Source organism: Cervus elaphus, chromosome 24 (assembly GCF_910594005.1).
Source record: "Cervus elaphus chromosome 24, mCerEla1.1, whole genome shotgun sequence".
In the NCBI taxonomy this organism is placed as follows: Eukaryota; Metazoa; Chordata; class Mammalia; order Artiodactyla; family Cervidae; genus Cervus; species Cervus elaphus.
In genome coordinates, this window is record NC_057838.1 from 61,086,464 (window position 1) to 61,107,458 (window position 20,995).

Sequence of the window (20,995 nt, forward strand, 5' to 3'; positions counted from 1 at the left end):
TCATCTACGAGCCCCGCCCGGCAGAGGCGGGCCTTTCACCGAGCCCTCCCCACGGGCTAAGCCGGCTCCCTGCCAAGGCTCCCGGCTCCCGGCTCCCGGCTCCCGGCTCCCCCGTGGTCCAGGGCAGAGAAGTCCAGGCACCTTGCCTGGCTCTCGGGGCTCACCCACAGCCACCCAAGCACTGTCATCTGCCGTTTCCTCCAGAAACGCACGAGCACTTCCCATAGCTTCATGAAAGCCTCTGAGACTCACTGGACACTCCTCCTTCTCCCAGTGTGGAAGAATCCCTTAGGAGGAGAACTCCTTAAGAAATTGGCCCCCCTGTTCCAGAAAGCTCCCCCAGACCCAAGACTGCAGAAGCGCTGGGGGTAAAGGGGGAGACCTAGAGGCCCCAACACGTTAAGATGACTAGTCCAAGGGGGAAAACTGAAGCTATGAGTACTGGGCCTCAGCATGACCTGGCAGTTGAGTACCCAGGGCCTTGCCACTAGTGAGGATCCGGAGCCAGACTACTATCACCTTAGCCCATCTAAACCTGGGTCTCTGCCCTCATGAGAAAAGAATGGCGAGCAGGTCTTGGAATTTTTTTTTCTTTCTACGTTTTATTATTTCAAACCAGGTGAACAATTCCATAAAACATGTGAAAAAAGCAAGGAAGTGTTCAACGCTGAAGGACCCGGGCCTGGGGCGAGGGCATGAGGGGCATGGCCCCTCAGCAGGCAGCGGCGGTTCCTAGGTTAGCGCTAAGGAGCTACATTTAGGTTAATGGAGCCAGGGCCCAGGGCCACTGGGGTGGGGACCCTCAGTGACGTTGGCAGTTGTCTGGAACAGCCCTTGGAACCCAATTCTGTGGAGGGCAGGGTCGGGGTGCCACCCGCACAGGGGGCAACCAGCAGAGGGATGGGTGTAAACACGTAGACACGCTCAAGGCACGGAATCACCGGAAAGGGGCTGGGTGGGTGCTGGTCAGGATCTGACAGTTTTAAATAGTTTTTTCTAAAAAGTTTTCTAGGTTTGCAGTTTTCTCTTTTTTTTTTTTTCCCCTTTGACTTTCTCTTTTTTTAATAAAAAAAAAAAAAAAGCTACGAGAATGAGCAGGTGGACTGTGGTCTTCAGGAATGGTGGCGTCTCACGCTTCTTGTGCTTTTTCCTTTGGGGCCTCCGAGTGGCTTGGGTGGGTGGGGGGCGGTTGTGGGGGTGGGCAGGAGGCTCCCTGTAAACATTTGGACTCGGGTTGGGTCAGGGGCTGGTGTTGGGCGAAGCCAGGGGTCCCAGGCTGGAGAAGTGGTGCCCCTCCAAACAAACACAGGCCGTGGGAGACTCAGCATGGGCTCCCCTCCCCCATCACAGAACAAAACAATGGTTAAAACCAGAACGGAGGCCAGGAGGGGCTACGGGCATTCCCTGCACCTGGAGCAAGGGCAGGCTTCAAACAGGGAGGCCTGTGGCAGCCCGTCCCCCAAGTCTCTGGAGCTGAGGGCGGGGACTGCGGGGAGCCAAGAACAGAGAGGAAAGAGGGGAAAAGCGGCCAGGGGGACAGGCGGGGAGCGTGGTCCTCTTGCCCCCATCTTCCTCAGGGGCTGGGGTAGCGGAGTCGGCGGTGGCCCTGGAGGTAGGGGACAGTCAGGGCGTGGGTCGGGACGGAGGTAGCCAGTGTAGGTCTCTCTGCCCACCTCCCTAGACGATGACCCTTCTCCAGTTTCCCCACCCACGTGTTACCAGGGACATGGTGGCCAATGTGTGTTGCTAGGTTACACACACACTGTAACCCCTGTTCAAGAATGAATGGGAGGGGAGACTGGAGCTCTGGCAGAGCCCTCCCCACCCACCGCTCCCAGGGCTGGTGAAGCCAGCCTCAGCCCCGGACCCTCAGATGGGTCCGAGGGAAAGATGGCAGGGGTGAGCAGAGCCGGTCGTACTGAGTGGAGGGCGGCTGGGCCCCTTCTGTCATCTCGATCCTTCAGGCCAGGCCAGTGGCCTGGCGGGTGGGAACGTGAGTTTTCGCCAAGGAAAATGGGGACAGCCCTCCAGTTCTGTCCCAGGACACAGCCCGGAGCTTCTACTGTCTGGACCACTGGGCAGAACGGAGCCCGGGCTGTTCTGTGCCACATGCTCAGTGCCCAACCCGGTCACCCTCCTGACTCAACGCCCTGTGGCCCCCCCCGCCCCGCGCTCTGGTCTCTACAGGTGTCCAAGTTCACCACCCGCAGCTGGACGCTCTCTGGCCCCAACCCTGTCCCTTCGCTGGGCTCGGTGGCCCCACTCTGGTCCTCCCTGCCCGGCCCCCTCTGGCTCACCATCCTGCCAGGCCCCGCTGCCCCTCAGAAGAGGCCGCAGTCCTTCAGGTTGTTCTTGATGATGACATCGGTGACAGCGTCGAACACGAACTGCACGTTCTTGGTGTCGGTGGCGCACGTGAAGTGCGTGTAGATCTCCTTGGTGTCCTTGCGCTTGTTTAGGTCCTCGAATTTGCTCTGGATGTAGCTGGCTGCCTCGTCGTACTTGTTGGCCCCTGGGGGGTGAGGCAAAACGGTGAGGACTCGTGCAACGTGTGCGGCAGGCGGGCCCATCCCACAAGGACAGAGAAGGTTGTGTGTGTGTGAACCAACAAGCATGTATGTGTGACAACTGTGAGAGTGCACAGGCACATCTGAGTGTGCAAAGAGGGGCACCTGATTGTGTGAGGGACGATGCCCAGTGACATGTATGGGGTACGTGCCCGAGTGTGTTAAGAAGAGCCCTGGGGTGTACAGACACAAGTGTGTAAGCCTGTGAGGCACCAGCTGTGTGAGTATCCTGCAGTTTACCCTTCTGTCCAGCGGGGGGCGCCCGTGGGCCACCTGGTCACCACCAGCTCCTCCCCAGAGGCCCAGACCCCACACCTGTATACTCAGGGAAGCAGATGGTCAGGGGGCTGTGTATGATCTTCTCCTCGAACAGGTCTTTCTTGTTGAGGAAGAGGATGATGGATGTGTCCGTGAACCACTTGTTGTTGCAGATACTGTCAAACAGCTTCATGCTCTCGTGCATGCGGTTCTGGGGGCAGGACAGAGCTCTCAGCACCAGCCACCCCCCCACCCCTCACCCCTGCCCTCCCTTCCCTGTGACCTCTGGGTCTCTCACCATCTCCTCGTCCTCGGCTAGCACCAGGTCATAGGCGCTCAAAGCTACGCAGAAGATGATGGCTGTGACGCCCTCAAAGCAGTGGATCCACTTCTTCCGCTCGGACCGCTGACCGCCCACATCAAACATCCTGCGGACACAGCGTCTTAGCTCCAGAGAAGGGAGTTCTGGGAGAAGTTCCCTGCCCCATTTCACAGGCTGACCGACTGAGGACAGAGGCCTGCTCAGGGTCAGGCAGCTGCCTCCACGGTATCACCCACACTGGCCCACGTTCCCCGCCAGTTCTGGCCCAGCAGAGTGAGTGAGGCTGGTCAGCAGGGCAGGTGGCTGCCACACGGGGCCGGGTCAGCAGAGGCTGTGAGGTGCTGGCCACCACACAGCCTTAAGGAACTCAGAATGGGGCCGGGGAATCCCAGATGAACCTTCTTGCCCAGCACAGCCCTCAGCAGGCCCCGGTGTGAGGATCTCTACCCGTCACCCCCCAAGGCTGGCTGCTCCTAACCCTGTTACCCAGCCCACAAGCCCGCTCACTTGAAGTGTAGGTCTTTGAAGGTGAAGTGCGTCTCCACGATGCCTGTGGTCTTCACTCGAGTCCGCAGCACATCCTGCTGCGTAGGGATGTAGTCGCTCTGGGCGATGCGCTCCAGGTCATTCAGGTAGCTGCGAAGGGGTATTGGGGTGGGGGGGGAGGGTGTCAGTGGGGGCCAACTGGCCCCTTGCCCTTCCGTCCCTTTATATCTCAGGCATAGCTCCTGACTCTTCTTTATTTATTTATTTTTAATGGAAGGTTAATAGCTTTACTGTATCGTGTTGGTTTCTACCAAACATCAACATGAAGCAGCCATAGGTTTACCCATGTCCCCTCCCACTTGAACATCCATCCCACCCCTGTAGGTGTTACTGAGCCCCCAGGTTTGGGTTCCCTGGGGTCTTACAGCAAACTCCTATTGGCTATCTAACTCTTTAACCCTTGCCTACGCTGCATTCACTGCTCAGCTGAAGGGCAGCTCTGAGGCCAGCCAGCCAAGCCCCAGCACCCGGGTCGGAGGCAGGCCGGCCTCACAGAGGATCCAGCGTGGTAGAGTTGCAGGCGAGGGTGGCGGGAGGGGGCGAATTCGTCCTTTGGGGAGGGATGCAGGATGCTAATCGGCGCAATTACGGCACCCGCCGCAGCGCAGCCTAGCACTCCCCTGACGCGGGGCTGGACAGGTTGAGGCCTGCCAGGCCCAGTGGGCTCTCTGCCCAGAGCCCAGCAAAATCTGGGCTCCTCAGGGGAAGGGCATAACCATTAGCTTGGCAGGGGTCCCAGGGGCTCCCCACTACCAGCTCTCTTAATTAGTACCAATGCCGCCCTGGCCTAGCCCTGAGACTAGCTCAGCTGCCTGCCTCAATATCCTGGCTGTGCCCTTGGGGTTTGGGTCTAGGCCTCCCAGTCACTGCCCAGGACCAATGTCTTGCTCTCAGGGCAGGGCTGCTGGGGCCAGTGCTTGGCTCCCCCACAGGCAGCTAGGCCAGAGGGAAATGACTTCAGAGACGCAGAGACCGAAAAGAAAAACAGGAAGGGCTATGGGGAACCGTGACGCATGTGCTGTGACCTGCAAACTCTACCCCGCCCCCTACAGAGAGCCTCCAGCCTCATGGTGAATACCACACCAGTTCTTCCCTTGTCTGCAGCAGGGGGGCTCACCCCAGGGCCCCAGGGCAGCCTTGGAAGATTGCTGTGAGGAGGGGCTGGAGGATACCTGGACCCCGGAGTGTTCCAATCTGCTCCCCAACCCTGGGTGATCTCGTTGCAGCATAAACCTGCCTGGGAGGGCAGGGCCCATGTTCACTGCTGAATCCCCACACCCAGAACAGCACTGGGCACGCAGTGGGTGCTTAATGTCTGGGGAATGAAGGACACGGATGATACAGGAGTGGGAAGGGGCCGGAGGGTGGTCATGAACAGGACCTCCTTGAGTATCCCAGGCCCTGAGATGACAGGGGTTTATAGGAGCCACCACTCCCTGCCCACAGGACCCCAAGCTCTGCTGGCACTGAGCCTATGACCTCTGGGAGTAAACCCCCCCAGCCCCCCCACCCCACCGTGTGAGGCTGTGACTCCACCGCTCCTATGGGGGAGCATGCTCTCGCAAGTGCATTCAGGCCACTGCAGGGAGGGTGGGAGGCTGTCCACGTGACTGGGGCAGGGCTCAGGAATCACGGCCAGGCAAGACCGGCCTCCCACCCAGCTTCACGGAGGTCCAGCTCCTCTCTGGGTGGGCTCAGGATGGGAAGTGCAGTGAGAGTGGGAAAGCTGCTCAGACAGAGCAACTGGCTTACACAGAGGTAGGAGATGGGAGGTGAGAATACAGGGCCCTCAGCCTATCTGGGGGGGGGAGCCCACCCAGAGCCCATGGATGTCTCCCCACATCCCTCTTCCAGGCCAAACCCAAACCACCAAGACCCTGGCTGACAGGGCAGAAACTCATCGTATCCTCCTGAGGGTGCTCAGGCCCTTGGGTTCAGGCTATAGTCCAGGCCTCCCCCCGCTCCACCGCCGGCCCGGCCCCGTGGAATGAGTACTCACTAGGCGGCAGAGTCGTTGAGCTGGTACTCCCGCGAGCGGCCAAAGCAGGCCTGCACCCCGTGGTCAGCCCAGAGCCTCCGGATGACGCCGGACAGATCCTCAGGCAACACGCCCTGCTCCTCAGCCGTGCACGACAACGCGAACAGCTGCCTGGCATCGTCCTGGGCACAGTGGTAAGCGGTTAGCGCGATGCAGGAGCACACACCCACCCCACTACTCAGAGGCAGGGAGGAGGCCTCCGGAAGGGGGCCCAGACTGGGGTGTTCTCAGCTCCCCCTGCACAAGGCTTGCCCTGAAGCGTTATGGGAGGCAGGCAGGGGTTGGGGAGTCCACGTACCGCGCGGGAGGGGTCGGCAAAATCAATCTGCAGATTGCCCATGGCTTTGACAATGGCCATGATGGACTGGATGGTGTTGCTGTAGACGACTGCCCGGTACTGTCGGCATTCTTCCTCTGAGTAGCCATCCTCGTGGATGATCCTGGCAGCCAGGGGGCCGGGATTAGGATGTATCGGGCACGGGGACCCCCACATGGGCATCTGGAGCTACGGGGGCCTGCAGTAGCTACTTCAGACAGGAGGAGACTGCCTCTGAACCACTGGGGAGCAGAGGATGAACGTGGCCTCTGGGAAAGTGCTGGACCTGGCTAACACGGGCTGGGCCTACACTTGGGGGCGGTACAGACCCCGAGGAAGAAGAGGGGAAACCAAGGTTTGCAGGCTGTCTCCCACACACAGCACTTACTTCATCTGCTTGACAATGGTGCTCTTCCCTGACTCCCCAGCACCTGGAACAAAGGACACGGGGGGTCAGGGAGCAGGCCCAGTGGGGACACAAAGGCCAGCAACTAGCGGCCCGGCCATGTGGCCCGGGAGGCAGGACCCATTCTTCTCTTCAGTTGCAGATGGAAGCAGTCAGGTCTGGTGGGCAGCAGAGCTACCGGGGGTGCGGTTGGCAGGGCCACGGGGTGAAGACAACCTAGGCCACCTGGACCCCATGGTGGACTCACTCCAGGCCTTGGCTTCCCACAAGGCCTGTTGCTCAACGTGGTTCCCCGCTGCCCTGGCTGAGTCCAGGGGCTTTGGCTGGAGACCTGAGGCTCAGCAGTCACCCTGTCATTCTCGCACACGCAGGCTCGCCACTCTGCAGACAGTGCTCCCCAACGTGGCACCGGGCCATAGCAGGCAGAGGAGCCCTGCTTACTCTTCTCCCTACACCGTGAGCCGCAGCTGCCGTGGGGCCTGGGTCCGGGCATGGTGTCATACTCCTGCCTTCCAGACACAGCTGAGGCCCAGCACCCTGCTTGTGGGGCCGAGCTCTCCTCTAAGCAGAAAAGACACCAGGACCTGGGGGAGAGGCAGTGTCACAGACACACACGTACTGACTCATGATGATGCTTCTTCCCCAGCCTGGCAGAGCCCCATCCTGTATTTCTCTTCGACCAATGCTGAGGAATTCGCTCCGGTGACTGTCGGAGCAGCCCCACAAAACAGGTACTATTTCTACCATTTTACAGATGTGGACACTGAGGCTCAGAAAAGTCTTGGCCCAAGACCATGTAGCCAGGATTCAGAAGAGCAAGGAGGTATGTAGGATAATGATGCCTGACCTGCCCAGCCCTACTCAAAATATGGCTCAGATCTTGCAGGACAATGTCTTTTGGGTTTTTTTTAAACAAAACATCTTCCCGGGCTCCATCCCAGACACAGAGCCAGATCTCAAGGGGTGCAGCCCAGAAACCTGCATTCCCCAAGGGAGTCTGTGCAAGGAAGTGTGAGACCAGGAAGGCCACTCCTGTCCTGGCTAGGGGTCGGGACAGGGCCTTACTTCTTCCCTTTGGCCGCTCCCTGTCCTAAGCTCCAGGGAGAGTGCACCTCAGCTGAGCCCAGCTTTCCCCCAGCCTTTGCCCAAACTGCACCCCTGCTCTGTCCCAGCACTGTCAGGCACTACCTCTTGCCAACTCCAGGTCTTTGCCCAAGGAGTTCTCTCTGCCGGGCATACCTGCCCAATGTCCCACCTACACGTGTCCCAACCCTCCTGATCACTGTGGTGGGTCTGTCTCTCTGACCAGCTCAGCAGGGTGGGTGGTGGGGTCTGTGGGGGAAGTCACCCTTGGCCCCCATATACCCCTCAGGGATGGTTAAGAATCTCAGAGGATGAAGGGGCTAACACACACACTGCCACGAGCAGCATGAATGTCAGCAACGGTGGTCTCAGCACAGCCGCGAATTGTGCCCCCTACATGTCAGTCACTATTCTTTTTTTTTTTTTTATATATATATATATTTTTTTTTTGTTAGTCACTATTCTAAGACTACCCCGTTCGCTAGGTGGTCTCACAGCAAGCCCCGGGCATAAGTCAGCTCTACTCTCATCCCCACCTCACAAATGAGGAAACTGAAGGATTTCCCTGGTGGTCCAGTGGTTTAAAACTCCACACTTCCAGTGCAGAGGGCATGAGTTTGATCCCTGATCGAGGAACTAAGTTTCCATGTGCTGTGGGACATGGCCAAAACATTTTTTTTTTAAAGGTGGGGGGGCGGGGCGGAAACAGAGAGACACCGCTATCAAATGGTTACAGCTCCTCTGCATGTGGCCCACCTTGCCTCCTAGCACTATCCCACGTGCCCAGAGAGTCTCAGGTCCAAGTCTCCGCACTGCCCTCCAAGCAGCATCAGACCCTGGTTGCCAACTCCGGGTCTTTGCCCACCTGTATCCATCCTACCTCCCACCCACATCCACACTGACCAGGAGAAACTGAGGTGTGGATTGCGGCCACAAGCCAGGGGCCTCTGTGAGGACGCTTCACAAATGCCGCCTGGAATCACTGGGCTTCTCTGACTGTCCCAGGCCTGCTCCCCAGGATCGGGGAGCACTGCGGGGGGAGCAGCACAAATAGGCAGGCTGGGGTGTGAGCCCCTCTACTGGTTCGACCCCTGGGCACTGGAGGCCCCAGGCCTAGCGTATTTCCCCTGGGCGTGGGCTGTGGTCAGGGGCAGAATTCCTCTCCATAGGGCTGGCAGGGGAGCGGCCAGGACAGGACCCCTCACTTAACACCCCCCACCTGTGGAGTGGGCCCAAGGGGAGAGGGCCTGGGAAGGCCCAGTGGTGACGCTGAATCATGGAGGCTCTTCCCCCAAGGCCCAGAAATCCATGGGGCAGGGAGGACAGCACTGGACTGGCTGACCACGAACAAAGGCCAGGTGACATCTGACTGTCCTTCCCACCTAGTCACTTGCTCCCAGAGAGCAGGAGGGAGGGTGGACAGCCTGGGGCAAAGGAAGACCCAGGAGCCACGAGTCCCAGCCAGGACTGGCGGCCCAGTGCAGGAGCGGAGGCCGAGGGCGTGAAGTGATGGGTCACATGGATCACGCTGTCCTGAGTCAGGTGATCCAAGACTCAGAGGGGGCAGCTCTCCGGGGCACAGGGGACCTCAGGTGGGGGTGATTTGGGGACCACGGTGCACCTGAGGCACCAGCCTCCAGGTCTAGTCCTGTGATTACTCTCTTGGTAAAAGGCATGGACCACTCCGTGACCCTGCCCAGAGATGAGGATGCCAGCACAAACCTGCTTTGCATCTGATTTTCCTAGCAGCGGTGGACCCTTTCCCTGTCCCCTTTGAGCTTTAGTCTCGCTTCTTCTCCCTTCGAAGAGGAGACATATTCTTTGCCCCCAGCAAGGGGACAGGTGGACAAAGTCACAGAGCCCCCATCCCTGGACTCAGAGCAGTCCCTTAGTCTTTCCCACAGCTGTGACTCAAAGAGGGAAGGAGTTAAGTGGCAGGACAGGGGTGTGGTGGTAGCAGCCAAGCAGAAAGCAGGGGAGAGCACCAGGACAGAATCACAGGCGTGGCCCAGGAGGAGCTACCATAGATCCTGGGGGTTGGGGGCAGAGTTGGGTGCGGCCATGGGCTCTATCCAGTTGGACACCCTGGTTCTCAGGCAGCCCACAAGCGAGGTGTCCTAGGAGCTCCTTTTCCATTGGCGCCTGATGACGCTTCCCTATTAGATAGGCTGGCACTTGGCCCGGGGTTTGCTTGTACCTTGCTGATCCTAGGCACCCAGTTCTCCCCACCCAGCCCTGCACCTTCCCTTGAGAGAAAGGGGCATCACTAGCTCGATCCAGATTGCTGCAGAGGTGCTGGGGTGGGGGTGGCGGACTCAGCCAGCAGAAGGCGTCAGGAGTCTTGTACCCACGGCGGGCCCACTGGGCGCTCCTTTCTCCAGCTGAGTGGGACCAGAGGGACCTACAAAGGATCCCCGCAGCGCCCTCAGTGTTCCCACTGGGCCATACCTCTTCCCACCACCAAGGAAGAAGCCTCTGCAGCCCTTGCCTCGGGGCGCAGCTGCGGGGCCCCCAACGGGCAGGCAGTAATTGCCGAGACGTGCAGGGCGACAAGCGGCTGCTCTCCACTGGAACATCTGCTTCCACTCTGGGAGCCCTGGGCCCCAACGGGAGGAGGGAACAGATGGGGGGCGGGGGGGAGAACGGCTCCACCTGCCTGAACGAGGACAGCAGGGCCTCTGCCAGCAAGACAGAGCCCCCGGTACAACGGCGTGATGCTGATCCCAAGTCCCTGCGTTGCGTTTCCGCTGTGGTCTGTCTGTGTTGAAGCCTCTACCTCCCAGACATGGCTTTGTCCTGCTGGGAGGCCCTGACGTGCTGCTTTCCTCGCTGGCCCCACTTTCCCTTCTGCAGGAGGCACGAAGCCTTGAGGGGCCAGCGGGCCCATGTCACGTTTTCAGATCCTCTCCCAGAGGGAGGTCCAGACCCACCACAGCCCTGGTGCCCACCTCCATCCTTCCCGAGATCTCCAAGAATGGCTGCCCGATCCTGTCCTGGCTCTGGCACCTCATCTGTGCAACAGGATACCACCATTATCTCATCCTAGGAGACGGGTGAGTGCCCGGCACACTGCGAGCATTGAGATCAAAGTTATTATCGCTGTTTTCTTTTACCCTTCGGAAGAGGACAAAGCTCCCCAAACCTCTCATTTCCTGCAACCCACAGTGACCACGCTGCATAGGTCACTGCGACCACAGCCTGCAAAGGAGCCTGCCGTGGCCATCTCATTTTGAAGGCGAGTTTCTGAGACTTTCAGGCAAAAGCAGAGCCCAGGGCAGTGACCAGGGGCTTGAGAGGTTGACTCAGCAGTGGTTGTGGTTCCCTGCCGGGACTTGTATAACCTGGGACCGGAGTCAGAGCCACGCACTCCTTTGCTGGCTTTCTGCTCTCAGTTCGTCACTTCCCTTCTACACAACCTGGCACTCCTACCTGGGCAGGGTACTCCTTCCCGCCCAGCAGGTCTCACTGCAGACACCAATCCCTGGCTCTCTCCGCACCCTGAAGGCCGGGGAGCAGGGCTCCCTGCAGACGCTCTCGAGCTGGTGGGCTCCCCAGGACCATGTGGGGCCAGGGAGAGCTGCCAGCTGACGTGGCAGGCCTGAGGGCAGAGATTCTCAGAAGCAGCCGTGGCTCGGACCACAGGGTAGACGTGGGGAGCAGCCCAGCTCAAACCCACAGCCGGGCCCGCCCCCCACTGCCAGCCTCCCAGCACTGCTCCCCGCCCCCCTCACTGGCCTACCCTGGTGGGCCGCTGGGGGAAGGCTGGGATGCACCCTGGGAAGCCCACCCCAAAGGCGCCACCCCTGGCACTACCTCCCACTCTCATCTCAGGAAGGTGCCACGTCTCCAGCCTCCGGCCCAGCCTGCCGTTTCTGGGCCCCCCTTCTCCCGCCCCGCCCCGCCCCGCCCCTGCAGCCTTAGGGTCCCCGGCCCGCCACCACCAGGGGGAGCCCGGCCGCCAGGGACCCAGCGGAGGAGGTGGGGGTTGGGCGGCGCGGAGAAGCGTTTGTTTCTGGAAAGCGACCGCGGCGGCGAGGGGCAGCTGGGGGAGGTGCCTCACCCACGGCCCCCCTCCCGAGCCTGGGAAGCCGTCGGCCTGCAGAGACGCGGCACACAGGGGAACAATGGGGACGACGGGGAGGGGGAGAGGGCCCCGCCAGACAAAGGCCCTCCAAGCCCCGCCCCTGGCGTCTCTTCCTTCCTCCAGGTGCTGCGCTTCACTCCCTCCAAGGAGGCTCAGCAGGGGTCTGGCACGGGGGTGGGGGGAGGGTCTTGGACGGACCCGGGTGACACCCTACCCACATGCGTGGCCTCGCCTTCCTCCAGGTGCTCCAGCAAAGCCGGAACCTCCCTCCCTCCAGTCTCTGCCGCTTGGGAAGCCTCCAGCGGCTTCCTGACACCCATCAGGGAAGCACTAAGGACCAGGGCCTGGCCAAGGCTTTGCTCTTCGTTGCAAAGCAAACAGGCCTCGGATTCTCCCAGGCGCGAAGAGGGCTTTGCAGGGCAGGGCTGTGTCTCCTGCAGTGGGGCCCTGCCCACCGAAAAAAGGGAAACTGAGGCACCGGGTAAAGCAGGCCATGCTGGAGGAGAGGAGGCCCTGAGACCTGTCCCTCATCGGCCACTGAGGCTGCATACAGGTCTCACCCTCCACTGCCAGGCACTGCTAGACGGGGCCCAGGTCGTACAAGGAGCCGGGCCATTTGGCACATCCCTCTTCCTGATGCTTCTTCACTGGAGGAAATCGCCTTGCTCTTTTCAAAGAGTCTGAATCACTGTGGCAGACCCAGGGTGAGATGCCCACGTCTGGGCCTCAGTGTCCCCATCTCTGAAATGTACTGCTCAAGGGAGTGTGCCAGGCTCAATGCCCGCCCCGGACAGCCTCCCTTGGGTCTTCACACCCACCCCAAACTCCACCTCGGGGTCCAGCCCACACGGGCAGTGTGTCTGCATGCCCACAAGCCACAAACCAGGCTTGAGAAGCGTGACGTCACGGGACCCAGCCCTGGGCACAGACAGGGGCGGCCAGTCTCAGGGCACACAGTGAGGAAGGTGGGGGAGAGGGCGCCCTGGGACCTGGAGTCTGGACTGGCCATGAGGATGCCATGTTCATTCAGCTCTGTGTTTGGCCTCGATGCTTCTGCCGCCTCTGTCCTCGCTCTCTCCCAGGTCCTTTAGACTCCTCAGTTCCCTAGGGCCTGGCCTGACAGGTCAGAGCAGAACCCTGGGAACTCCGCGGGGAAGGGCAAGGCAACTGAACTTTGGATTTCGGAGGCCAAGAAGGATGAGGACCAGCTGTGGTCTTCCCATGCTGTGGCCAGCCCATACCATGGACACATGAGTCGCCATACAGGAGCCCACCGCAGCCTTCGCTCTTAGTGGGGACCCTCAGCAGGACCACTCTTCCCTTCTCCTCATCTGGACAAGCCCCAGTCTCCAGACCAGGCTCAGGGTCCCCCCACACCGCACCCTGACAGCCTCCGAGCTTTCCTCAGGCCGGGACTTAGTCCTCTCAAGCCCAGGGGTTGTGGGAGGCACAGACATGTTTGGGGAAAAGCAAAACCCTAAGTTGCCTGACAGTGACCTGAGCATTCCTGCGAGGGGACACGGGCTGGGAGGGGGAGTGGGAAGCGAAAATGGGGGCACCTGTATTGGGACGAGGTCACCCCATGGCCACACAGCAGATTTCTGGCTTTAAGCTGGAAAAAGATTCACGCACAGTCTTGGGTCCCACTCTCTAGAATAGATGGTCCCCTTAGAGTCCCCTAAAAGAAGAATCAAGGCCCTCAGGCATATGCAGGACATGGGGACACCCAAAGCACCTGCCTGTCACCCTGAATGAGCAATTCTTGCCAACTGGGCATAGAATCCTGTGGGGAGACAACAGCCGGGGACAGGTGCTCAGAGTCACCGCCTGGGTTGTCCTCTGGTGTCTCCACTTACTGGGTACGTCACATGATGTTCCCGACCCTCCGTTTCTGCATCAGTGAAATGGGTTTGTCAGTCCCAGCTCCACAGGGTTAAACACGAAGAGACCGGCCCTATGCAATGGTCACAGCTCAATCTGAGGTAGCTACTGTTATCACCGGAGGGGAAACTGAGGCCCAGTGAAGGCACCCACTACCCAGGCCCAGTGGGTAGTGGGGTGGGGGAAATCCTTAGGCTGGATCAAGGGCCCTTCTGTCTACCTCCAGGCAGGGGAAACCCAGAGTGAGCTAATCCCAGGGCTGCTGCTCCATTTCCGGGCATTCATCTGGGCCTGCAGCCGGCCTTCCGGCTTTGGAGGGCAATGGCGGCTCGGGAACATGGGAGCAGCCCTCTGCTTTCCTGCTACACCCCCGCCCCCTCCACCAGCGTCCCTCTTCCAGCCACCACTTCCTGTGGCCAAAGGAGGAGCCTGGAATCCTTCTCAGAGGCGCCACCTTCTCTGAGATCCTGGGCCCAGTGGCCACTGGGACAGGACAAGGGACAGAACTGTCTGGATTGCCTCCAACCCGGGGACCACCAGTAGGGGCAGCCCCCGGGGCCCCCTCACAGGTGGGGCTCACCTTCTAAAGCCCCCCCCCCCCCCCATTGAACTGCCTCACACTCCCCACCCCAGTGCACAGTGTGAGCGGCTCTCTGGCCTCTTCCTCTTTTGGGCTCCTCCTCCTCCAGCTTCTTCCTCCTTTTCCTCTGGTGTGGACACCACTTCCCCGAGAGGCCCAGCCCTGCCGTGCAGACTTCACCACCCCTCCTCCAACCCCGGGACATGGTACCTGCTGCCATCAATACACCTCCCCCCCCAAACCGGAGATTCTGAGGCTGTAGCAGCCTTGGCACCCCGAATCCTCTGAGGCACAAGGACACCCTTCTCAGCACAAGCCTTGTACGATCCCACCTTTAGGCTTTGGCTCAAACGGGCCTGGCATTTACTGCCAAGCCTTGGAAGTGTACGCAGGAGGCCAACACTGAAGGGCCAGTCCAGGTTAGAGAGAGTGTGGCTATTCCAGGGAGACTATTCCCCCAGCGACCAAGACGATCAAAGCCCCACGGTGCAGCCTAAGGGTGAGGGTGGAGTGTTTGGGGTTTAGTAAGAACAAGAGCTCCAGGCAGAGAGGCTGGGTGGGGCTGGGCAGAGGAGCCCCACCCTGCACCTGTGGCTGACGAGAAGCTGTCTGAGAGGATCAGGTACTAGGGCCATCATCAGAGGGGCCCAGTCCTTCGCCCTCCCAGGGCCTTCTTAGGCAGGGCACAGCAGCGGTGGTCTGCCAGAACCCATTAACCCCTTTCCCCTGCTGACCTTTTAGGTTAGGACTCCTGCCCCTGAGAGAGTGGGAAGATGAGATTAGAAGCTGGCTTGGGTCCTGCCTTGGAGACAGCACTCAGGCTCTGGCTTGGACTGTCTCATCCTCTGCTGGGGATGAGGGAGGCCAAGTCCTTGGACCCTCAGATGCTAAGAGCTTAAGTGGACAAAGCTTCCTCCATCCTGTTCCTGCCTAAAGAATGGGTGGCTTTTAGAGATGGAGACTGAGAGAGACAGCCAGGGACGGACATCAAGGACAGGGTGTGCAGGACCTGAGTGCCCCCGCCTGTGGCCCAAGCTGCCGCAAGTGCCAGCCCTTGCACTGCTGGAGCCTGGGAACCTCGCTGGGATCCCATCAGGTCCCACCCCCAGCACTACCTGCGGTCACTTGCTGGGTTGCTGTTAGCAGGCTTAGGATATCTATGATGCTAGCCAGTGATCCTACAGCTCAGGCCAGCCCAGGGCCAACCCAAAGAGGCCCTTGACTGTGCCAGTCCCCATCTGGCAGCACAGGCTCCAACTCAAGCACAGTGGGTGGCTCAACGCTGCCTCAGGGCCTGGCATGGAAGCCTGAGTGCCCCAGCTGGCCTCACTTCCACCTCCAGCCACAGGGGCAGGCATTCCCTCTGTCCCTACCACCTGCTCTGCCCTCTGTCTTGGGGTTCTCCAACCCCTCCTGGGATGTCTTCAGCTGAGCTCCAGGGTCACTTCCCTTGCAAAACCGCCCTGATTCACCCAGTCTCCCAGCTCAGGGGTAGCCCCTGAAGGACCCAGCTTCACTCCTATCCTAGAGGTACAACTGCTTTCGTGGGCCGCACCGACACTGGGGTCACAGGCAGGGGCTGAGCCCAGGGGGACTGTGCAGGCAGAGGGGGAGTCAGAAATGGTTTAGACCCCCTACTCACCCCCTAGCTTGGGAGCCCCAGCAGTGCAGCTACCGACTCAGGAAGACAAAGCCTGGCCTCGCCTGGGGGAGGGGTGGGAAGAAGAGACTCGCCGGCTCAAGCTGCCCCGCCCCCCATTCAAGTGCTAATGAGCTCCAGCCGGGTGGAATAGCAGGACGGTGGGATGGAGAAGGTGGTGGGGAGAACAGGGAGGCTGGAGGCCAGCCTGGGTACCAGCCCACTTGGTACCCCAGGGCCCTGCCACACCCCAACCCTAAGCACCCCCAGGAAGGTGGCTTAGCCCCCAAAGGTTGGGCGTAAGGTCCCTAGGGCAGTGTGTCACTCCAGATGCCACCAAATATCTACAAGTCTCAACCTCTAACTCGCTGTGAGCAGCGGCCCAAGGGCAAGGGTCAGGCTTCCCAGGGCCTCCATACTAAGGCTAGGCAACCTCTGAGCTGGGGAGATTCCTCCCCATCAAACTCTGAACTCTGCAGGAGTCAGCAGGGGGGGGTCCCTCTCCTGTTCTCACACCCACAGGTCTTGGGAGTACCATCCCCGCAACACGTGTGGCTGCAGGCAGGCACCCCATCCCAGGTTGTAGACGGAGAGCAGAGCATCTACCAGGATTTCACCTGTCGCTGGGTTTCTCGGCTGCTGCACCAGGTGGAGCAGGGATCTGAACCTAGGTGTGTGTGATCCCTCAGGAGGGTGAGCCCTCCTCCCCCGGGCCAGGCCTTCCCACTTCCCAACCCATGCTGAGTGGGTCCCTCTGCCCCCAGTGCCTGACCCTGGCGAATACTGCTAATTTTTCTAGGCTAACTCAGAGGACCCCTTCCCAGGAAGGACTATTCCCCCCACCCCCGCAATTCACCCGCATCACTAGACTCTACCTATTACCCAGCCAGCCAGGATCCCAGGCTAGCCCTTCCCACTAACTCCTGCTACACCAAGCCCCAAGCAGCAGCTTGAGAATTACTTATCCCTGTTCAGGGATGTGTGCAAAGAGTTTCATTCTTTCCACACTTAATAGGCACCTACAGTGTGCCAGGCCTCTTGTGAGAGACAAACAGGACTAACGTCACAAAACACCCTTCCTTTCATTTGATAAAACTCACTGAGCCCCTCAATGTCCAGTCTCCGCACTGGCCAGGCCAAGAACTCCCACAGCACTGTGCTGGTCTGAGCCCCGTGGCTGTGGGGCAGCTCCAGCCCTAAGAGCTAGACAGGCTCCACTGCAGCAGACAGAGCAGGCCTGCAACAGTCCCCAAACAGCCTGAGCTAAAAGAAGAATGCAAAGCTGGTTTTCCCATATGAACAGCTAGAGTCCCTACTATGTGATCTGCAGGGAGTGGATAAGGGCTGTCTCCAGAGCCTGGCTCAGACGGCAAAGGATCTGCCTCGGATGCAGGGGACCTCAGTTGGATCCTTGGGTTGGGAGGGTCCCCTGGAGAAGGGAATGGTATTCTTGCTTAGAGAATTCCATGGACAGAGGCAACTGGTGGCCCGCAGACCATGGACTCGCAAAGAGTCGGACAGGACTAAGTGACTGAGCATGCACTGAGGTGCCAGCAGAGCGTGATGAGACCACAAGCCAACAGCCTGAAGGATTTTTCCCTCAGTCTCCTCTTGAGTCCTGGTCATTGGCCTTACACAGTCCTTGCCACCTGCCCATATGGCAGGCGATGGCTCACTGATTGCTATCTTACTCCTCCCATCTACCCATGTCCAAGACCAAGTTCACACCAGTAGCGCTTCTTTCATTCAACAAACAGACAATAGTTCCCAGGCTCTATGCTTGGCATAGAAGGCTCAGAAATGAACAGGACACAGTTCTGCTCCAGCCACGGGGGAGGGCAGCTGTGACACAGACAAATACCGTGCTCTAATTGGGGGGGGGGCATGGGGGGGGGGTTAGAGGAGGTGCTTTACCAGCCTTCGAGAAGGGGGTCAGGAAAGATCCTGGGAGGTGATCCCTGAGGCAGAGTCTTGAAGAACAATCAAGTAGGAGTGAAATGCGGGGAAAGTACATCAAGTGAAGGGAACAGATGCAAAGTCCCAGGGGCAAGAGGAACTGTTGTATTTATACCATGAAGCCTTCCTGGAGCCATCTCTCCTTTCTCTGTAGACTGCCCACACAAGCCCAAACAAATCAGAGTCACCCCCTAAACACACACTCTGGCTTACTTTACCCAAAGTGCCCACGCCGAGGCCCCAGATTCTACCAGGGGACAGCAGGTCAAGCAAGCTGAACTGGGTGAGGGTGGGGGTATCTCTGAAGTAGAGCCGGTATCAGCAGCTCTGCTCCCCCAACCCAGCTGCCAGGGAACACCCCTCTCCCCGGTGTGTACCACATCTGCCTGTGCCCCAGGGACAGTGACTATGCCCGCCGGCTGGCAGGGCTCCCCAGGACGGGAAGGAGCCAGTATGCGGGTGGAGCAGCAGGCGTGGTTGGGCTGGGAGGGAAGGCTGGCAATTGCCCAGCCCAAGTCCCGTTGCCTGGACAGTCTTTCCGCTACGTGGGACAGGCGCCCAGCTCTCTGAAGCTGCCTCAGCTGGGCTCCCATCACCTCCCCCGTAACTGGACAGGCAAAGGACAGCCAGCCGGGACCCTTCTCCGGGCAGTCCGGACAGACTGAGTCCTCAATTTCAGGCAAAGTTTGGTCTCCCAGCCCCTTACAGTGAGTGCATCCTCTGCAGAATCTTAGCCCCCACTCCCCATCCTGGGCACGGCACTTCTCTGGCCCAAACCCAGGAAGCCCATTTCACAGTGGAAGCAAAGGCCAGAAGGACAGGATGCTGAGATGGACTCCCCAGCCTACAAAGTGCCAAGCATTTCTAGGGGACTCTGTACCCCTGGTTGCTGCCAGCTCAGTATGAGAAGGGTCGTCAGGCCCAAACCTGAGCCGGGTTCCAAGACTGGTGGGATGGGGTCAGCACACAGAACCAGGCCAGGGGCCCTGTGTGCCCCAGGCCCATGGCCCAGTCCCACACCTCTTCGGGCACAACCATAACTGCGATCGGCCTGGGAAGGGGCTGGCTAGTGACCCCCTGGCTGGGCACTGGGAGGCAGCAGTACCCAAAGCACCCTTCCCAGGCCCAGCGGGCAGCATCGATGGGCATTCCGCCGCGTCGACACCCACTCGCTGCCACTGCCGCACTCGCAGCAGAGACAGGAAGAGGCAAGCGCCCAACGCAAAACAGCCCAGGAGGCTGGGCCGCCGCCCCTTCCCGCCCCTTCTCTTCCTCCCCGCAGCGGCAGCGGATGCCATTTTGAAACCTCCGGGGCTGTGCCCCTGAGGCCAGGCCCCCAGGGACAGTCAACAGATGGGCCCAGGATGGGAGACACACCGTCCCCTCGGCCACACGCTCATCATGAAAAGCTCCACTTTTCACAGTCTGGGGACCCCAGGGCAGCTCTGGGGCTGAGGGGCCACACCCCCCCACATACATGGTCCAGCCCCCAACACTGCCGCGAGGGCCTCCTTCCCCACTAGGTTTGAACTCCACCCCACCCCCCAATCAGGCTGCCACTGGGTGCACCACACCTGCTCCCAGTGAGAGGCTGGACTGGGGCAACTACCAGGCCCCCAGCCTCTACACAAGTCCACTTCAGATGCCCACCCCGTAGCAGGCCCCCAGCTACTCAACCAGCTGGTCCACCACTCCCCCCTCGCAGGGCCTCAAGGTCCGGCAGGCCCACCCACTCTCAGAAGCCACGTCCTAGGCCTTTGGGCCCAGAAAGGGTGCGGGAAGCCCAGCACCCATCAGCGGCTCTCCTTGGCCCGCCCGCCCGCCGGGGGCAGTAATATGTCGGCTGTCTCACCACTTCCACTTCCCCCACCCCTCAAGCAGCCACCATCTTTCCTGGCCTTGGCGCCGACGCAACCCAAACTCCTCCACACTCCCTCCTAACCCCAGACCCCCCCCCGCTGGCCCAGACAGGGCTTAGAGACTGGGAAACGGATAGCCAGCAGAGCTCCCTGGGCAGCCTGAGGCCTGGTCCCCTCCCCCAACATGACCAGTGGAGCCCTCAGGGGGTCTGAGGCCAGTCCTTTCAGACCAGCCCACCTGGCGCAAGAGGTGGGTGTGGAAATCTAGAGAAGGCTAGAGTGTGGGAGAGAAATTAAGAGCAGGGGAGCCCAGGGTTTGAGGAGAGATGCATGCAAAGAGGGAGCTGGTGGGCCAGATGCAGGGAGCAGGGGTCTCTAAGGGTTTGGGGGTTCTGGCTGGAAGGTGATCTCCTAAGCAGTCATTCCACTTGAGAGGTGCAAACCAAAATTCCACCTGAGAAGTCCCTTGGGATCAAGGTGCACAGGTGGAGGATACAGGGTCCAGAGTAGGGATGGGGCACAGAATGGGAGGGAGGAAGTGGGGGCCTGGGAGGGGCCCTGGAGATACCCAGGCCCAATAGGAATAGGGGGAGAAGTGAGGGAACAGGTGGTGCCTGAAGGTGGGGGCTGAGTGGGATGGTAGGGGGTTGGGTAAAGTCTAGGGGAAGTATGGAAAGACAGGCAGGGGGCTCTGAGGGTCTGTCAGGCTGGACAGTAAGAGTGGATGGTCAAGCAGAGTTCTGGGCAGTGGGTGTTGGGGCACTGGTGGCTGTATTTGGGGGTTTGGGCTCTGGGATGAGTTGAAGATGGGGCCCAAGGGCTACGGATCAGAGGTCTCCGCCAACCCAGAGTTTTGATCCATTTTTTTGGTTATGTCTTTGCCGGGCGGGTCTGGGGGGTTCAAGTCCAGGTGTGGGGATCCAGGCCGAGTCTGGGAGTTCGAAGCCCTAGTCCACAGGTCAAAGTTGGGGATTTGGACGGGGAATCGGGGGGTCCCAGCGCAGGGCGCGGCCTCACCCAAGAGCAGCAACTTCACCTCCCGCGCCGCCTTCTCGCCGTCTTCCCGCAGGTTCTTGTCGATCATCTTGGAGCGCTCGGCCGCCGCCTTGTCCTCGGCGCTCACGGTGCAGCCCATCCCGCCGTCCGCCGGCCCGGCCGCTGCCCGGCCCCCACAAGGCCCCGGCCCGGCTCGGCCCCGCCCGACCCCACTCCGCTCACGCCGCCGGCCCTCAACGGGTAGCTCCCGAGTCGGCAGTTCCGAGCGTCTGCGGGCGGTGCCTTCCAGGCCGCCGCGCACCGACGGCAGGGCGGGCCGGGGGTGGAGCCGGAGCGAGTCAGGCTTGGGACTGGGCCGGGGCAGGGCCGGAGGCGGGGCCATAGGAGATATGGGGCCGCTGATTGGCTGGAGGGCGGAACGAAGGCGAAGTTAGGCTCAGCCCAAGCTCGGCCCGGGCTGGAGG

At 60.3% G+C, this 20,995-nt stretch overlaps 1 protein-coding gene across 1 annotated transcript; it reads right to left on the reverse strand.

Moving 5' to 3' along the window:
• Window positions 1–582: 582 nt before the first annotated feature.
• GNAI2 (G protein subunit alpha i2) lies at window positions 583–20,825 on the reverse strand. The gene is made up of 9 exons (XM_043885810.1): window positions 20,553–20,825; window positions 6,436–6,478; window positions 6,030–6,171; window positions 5,693–5,853; window positions 3,655–3,783; window positions 3,124–3,253; window positions 2,883–3,036; window positions 2,298–2,512; window positions 583–1,606 (listed from the first exon to the last, which is right to left on the reverse strand). The coding sequence occupies exons 1-8, from the start codon at window positions 20,668–20,670 to the stop codon at window positions 2,322–2,324; spliced, it is 1,068 nt and encodes a 355-aa protein (XP_043741745.1). The 5' UTR covers window positions 20,671–20,825; the 3' UTR covers window positions 583–1,606; window positions 2,298–2,321.
• Between the last annotated feature and the right edge of the window lie 170 nt (window positions 20,826–20,995).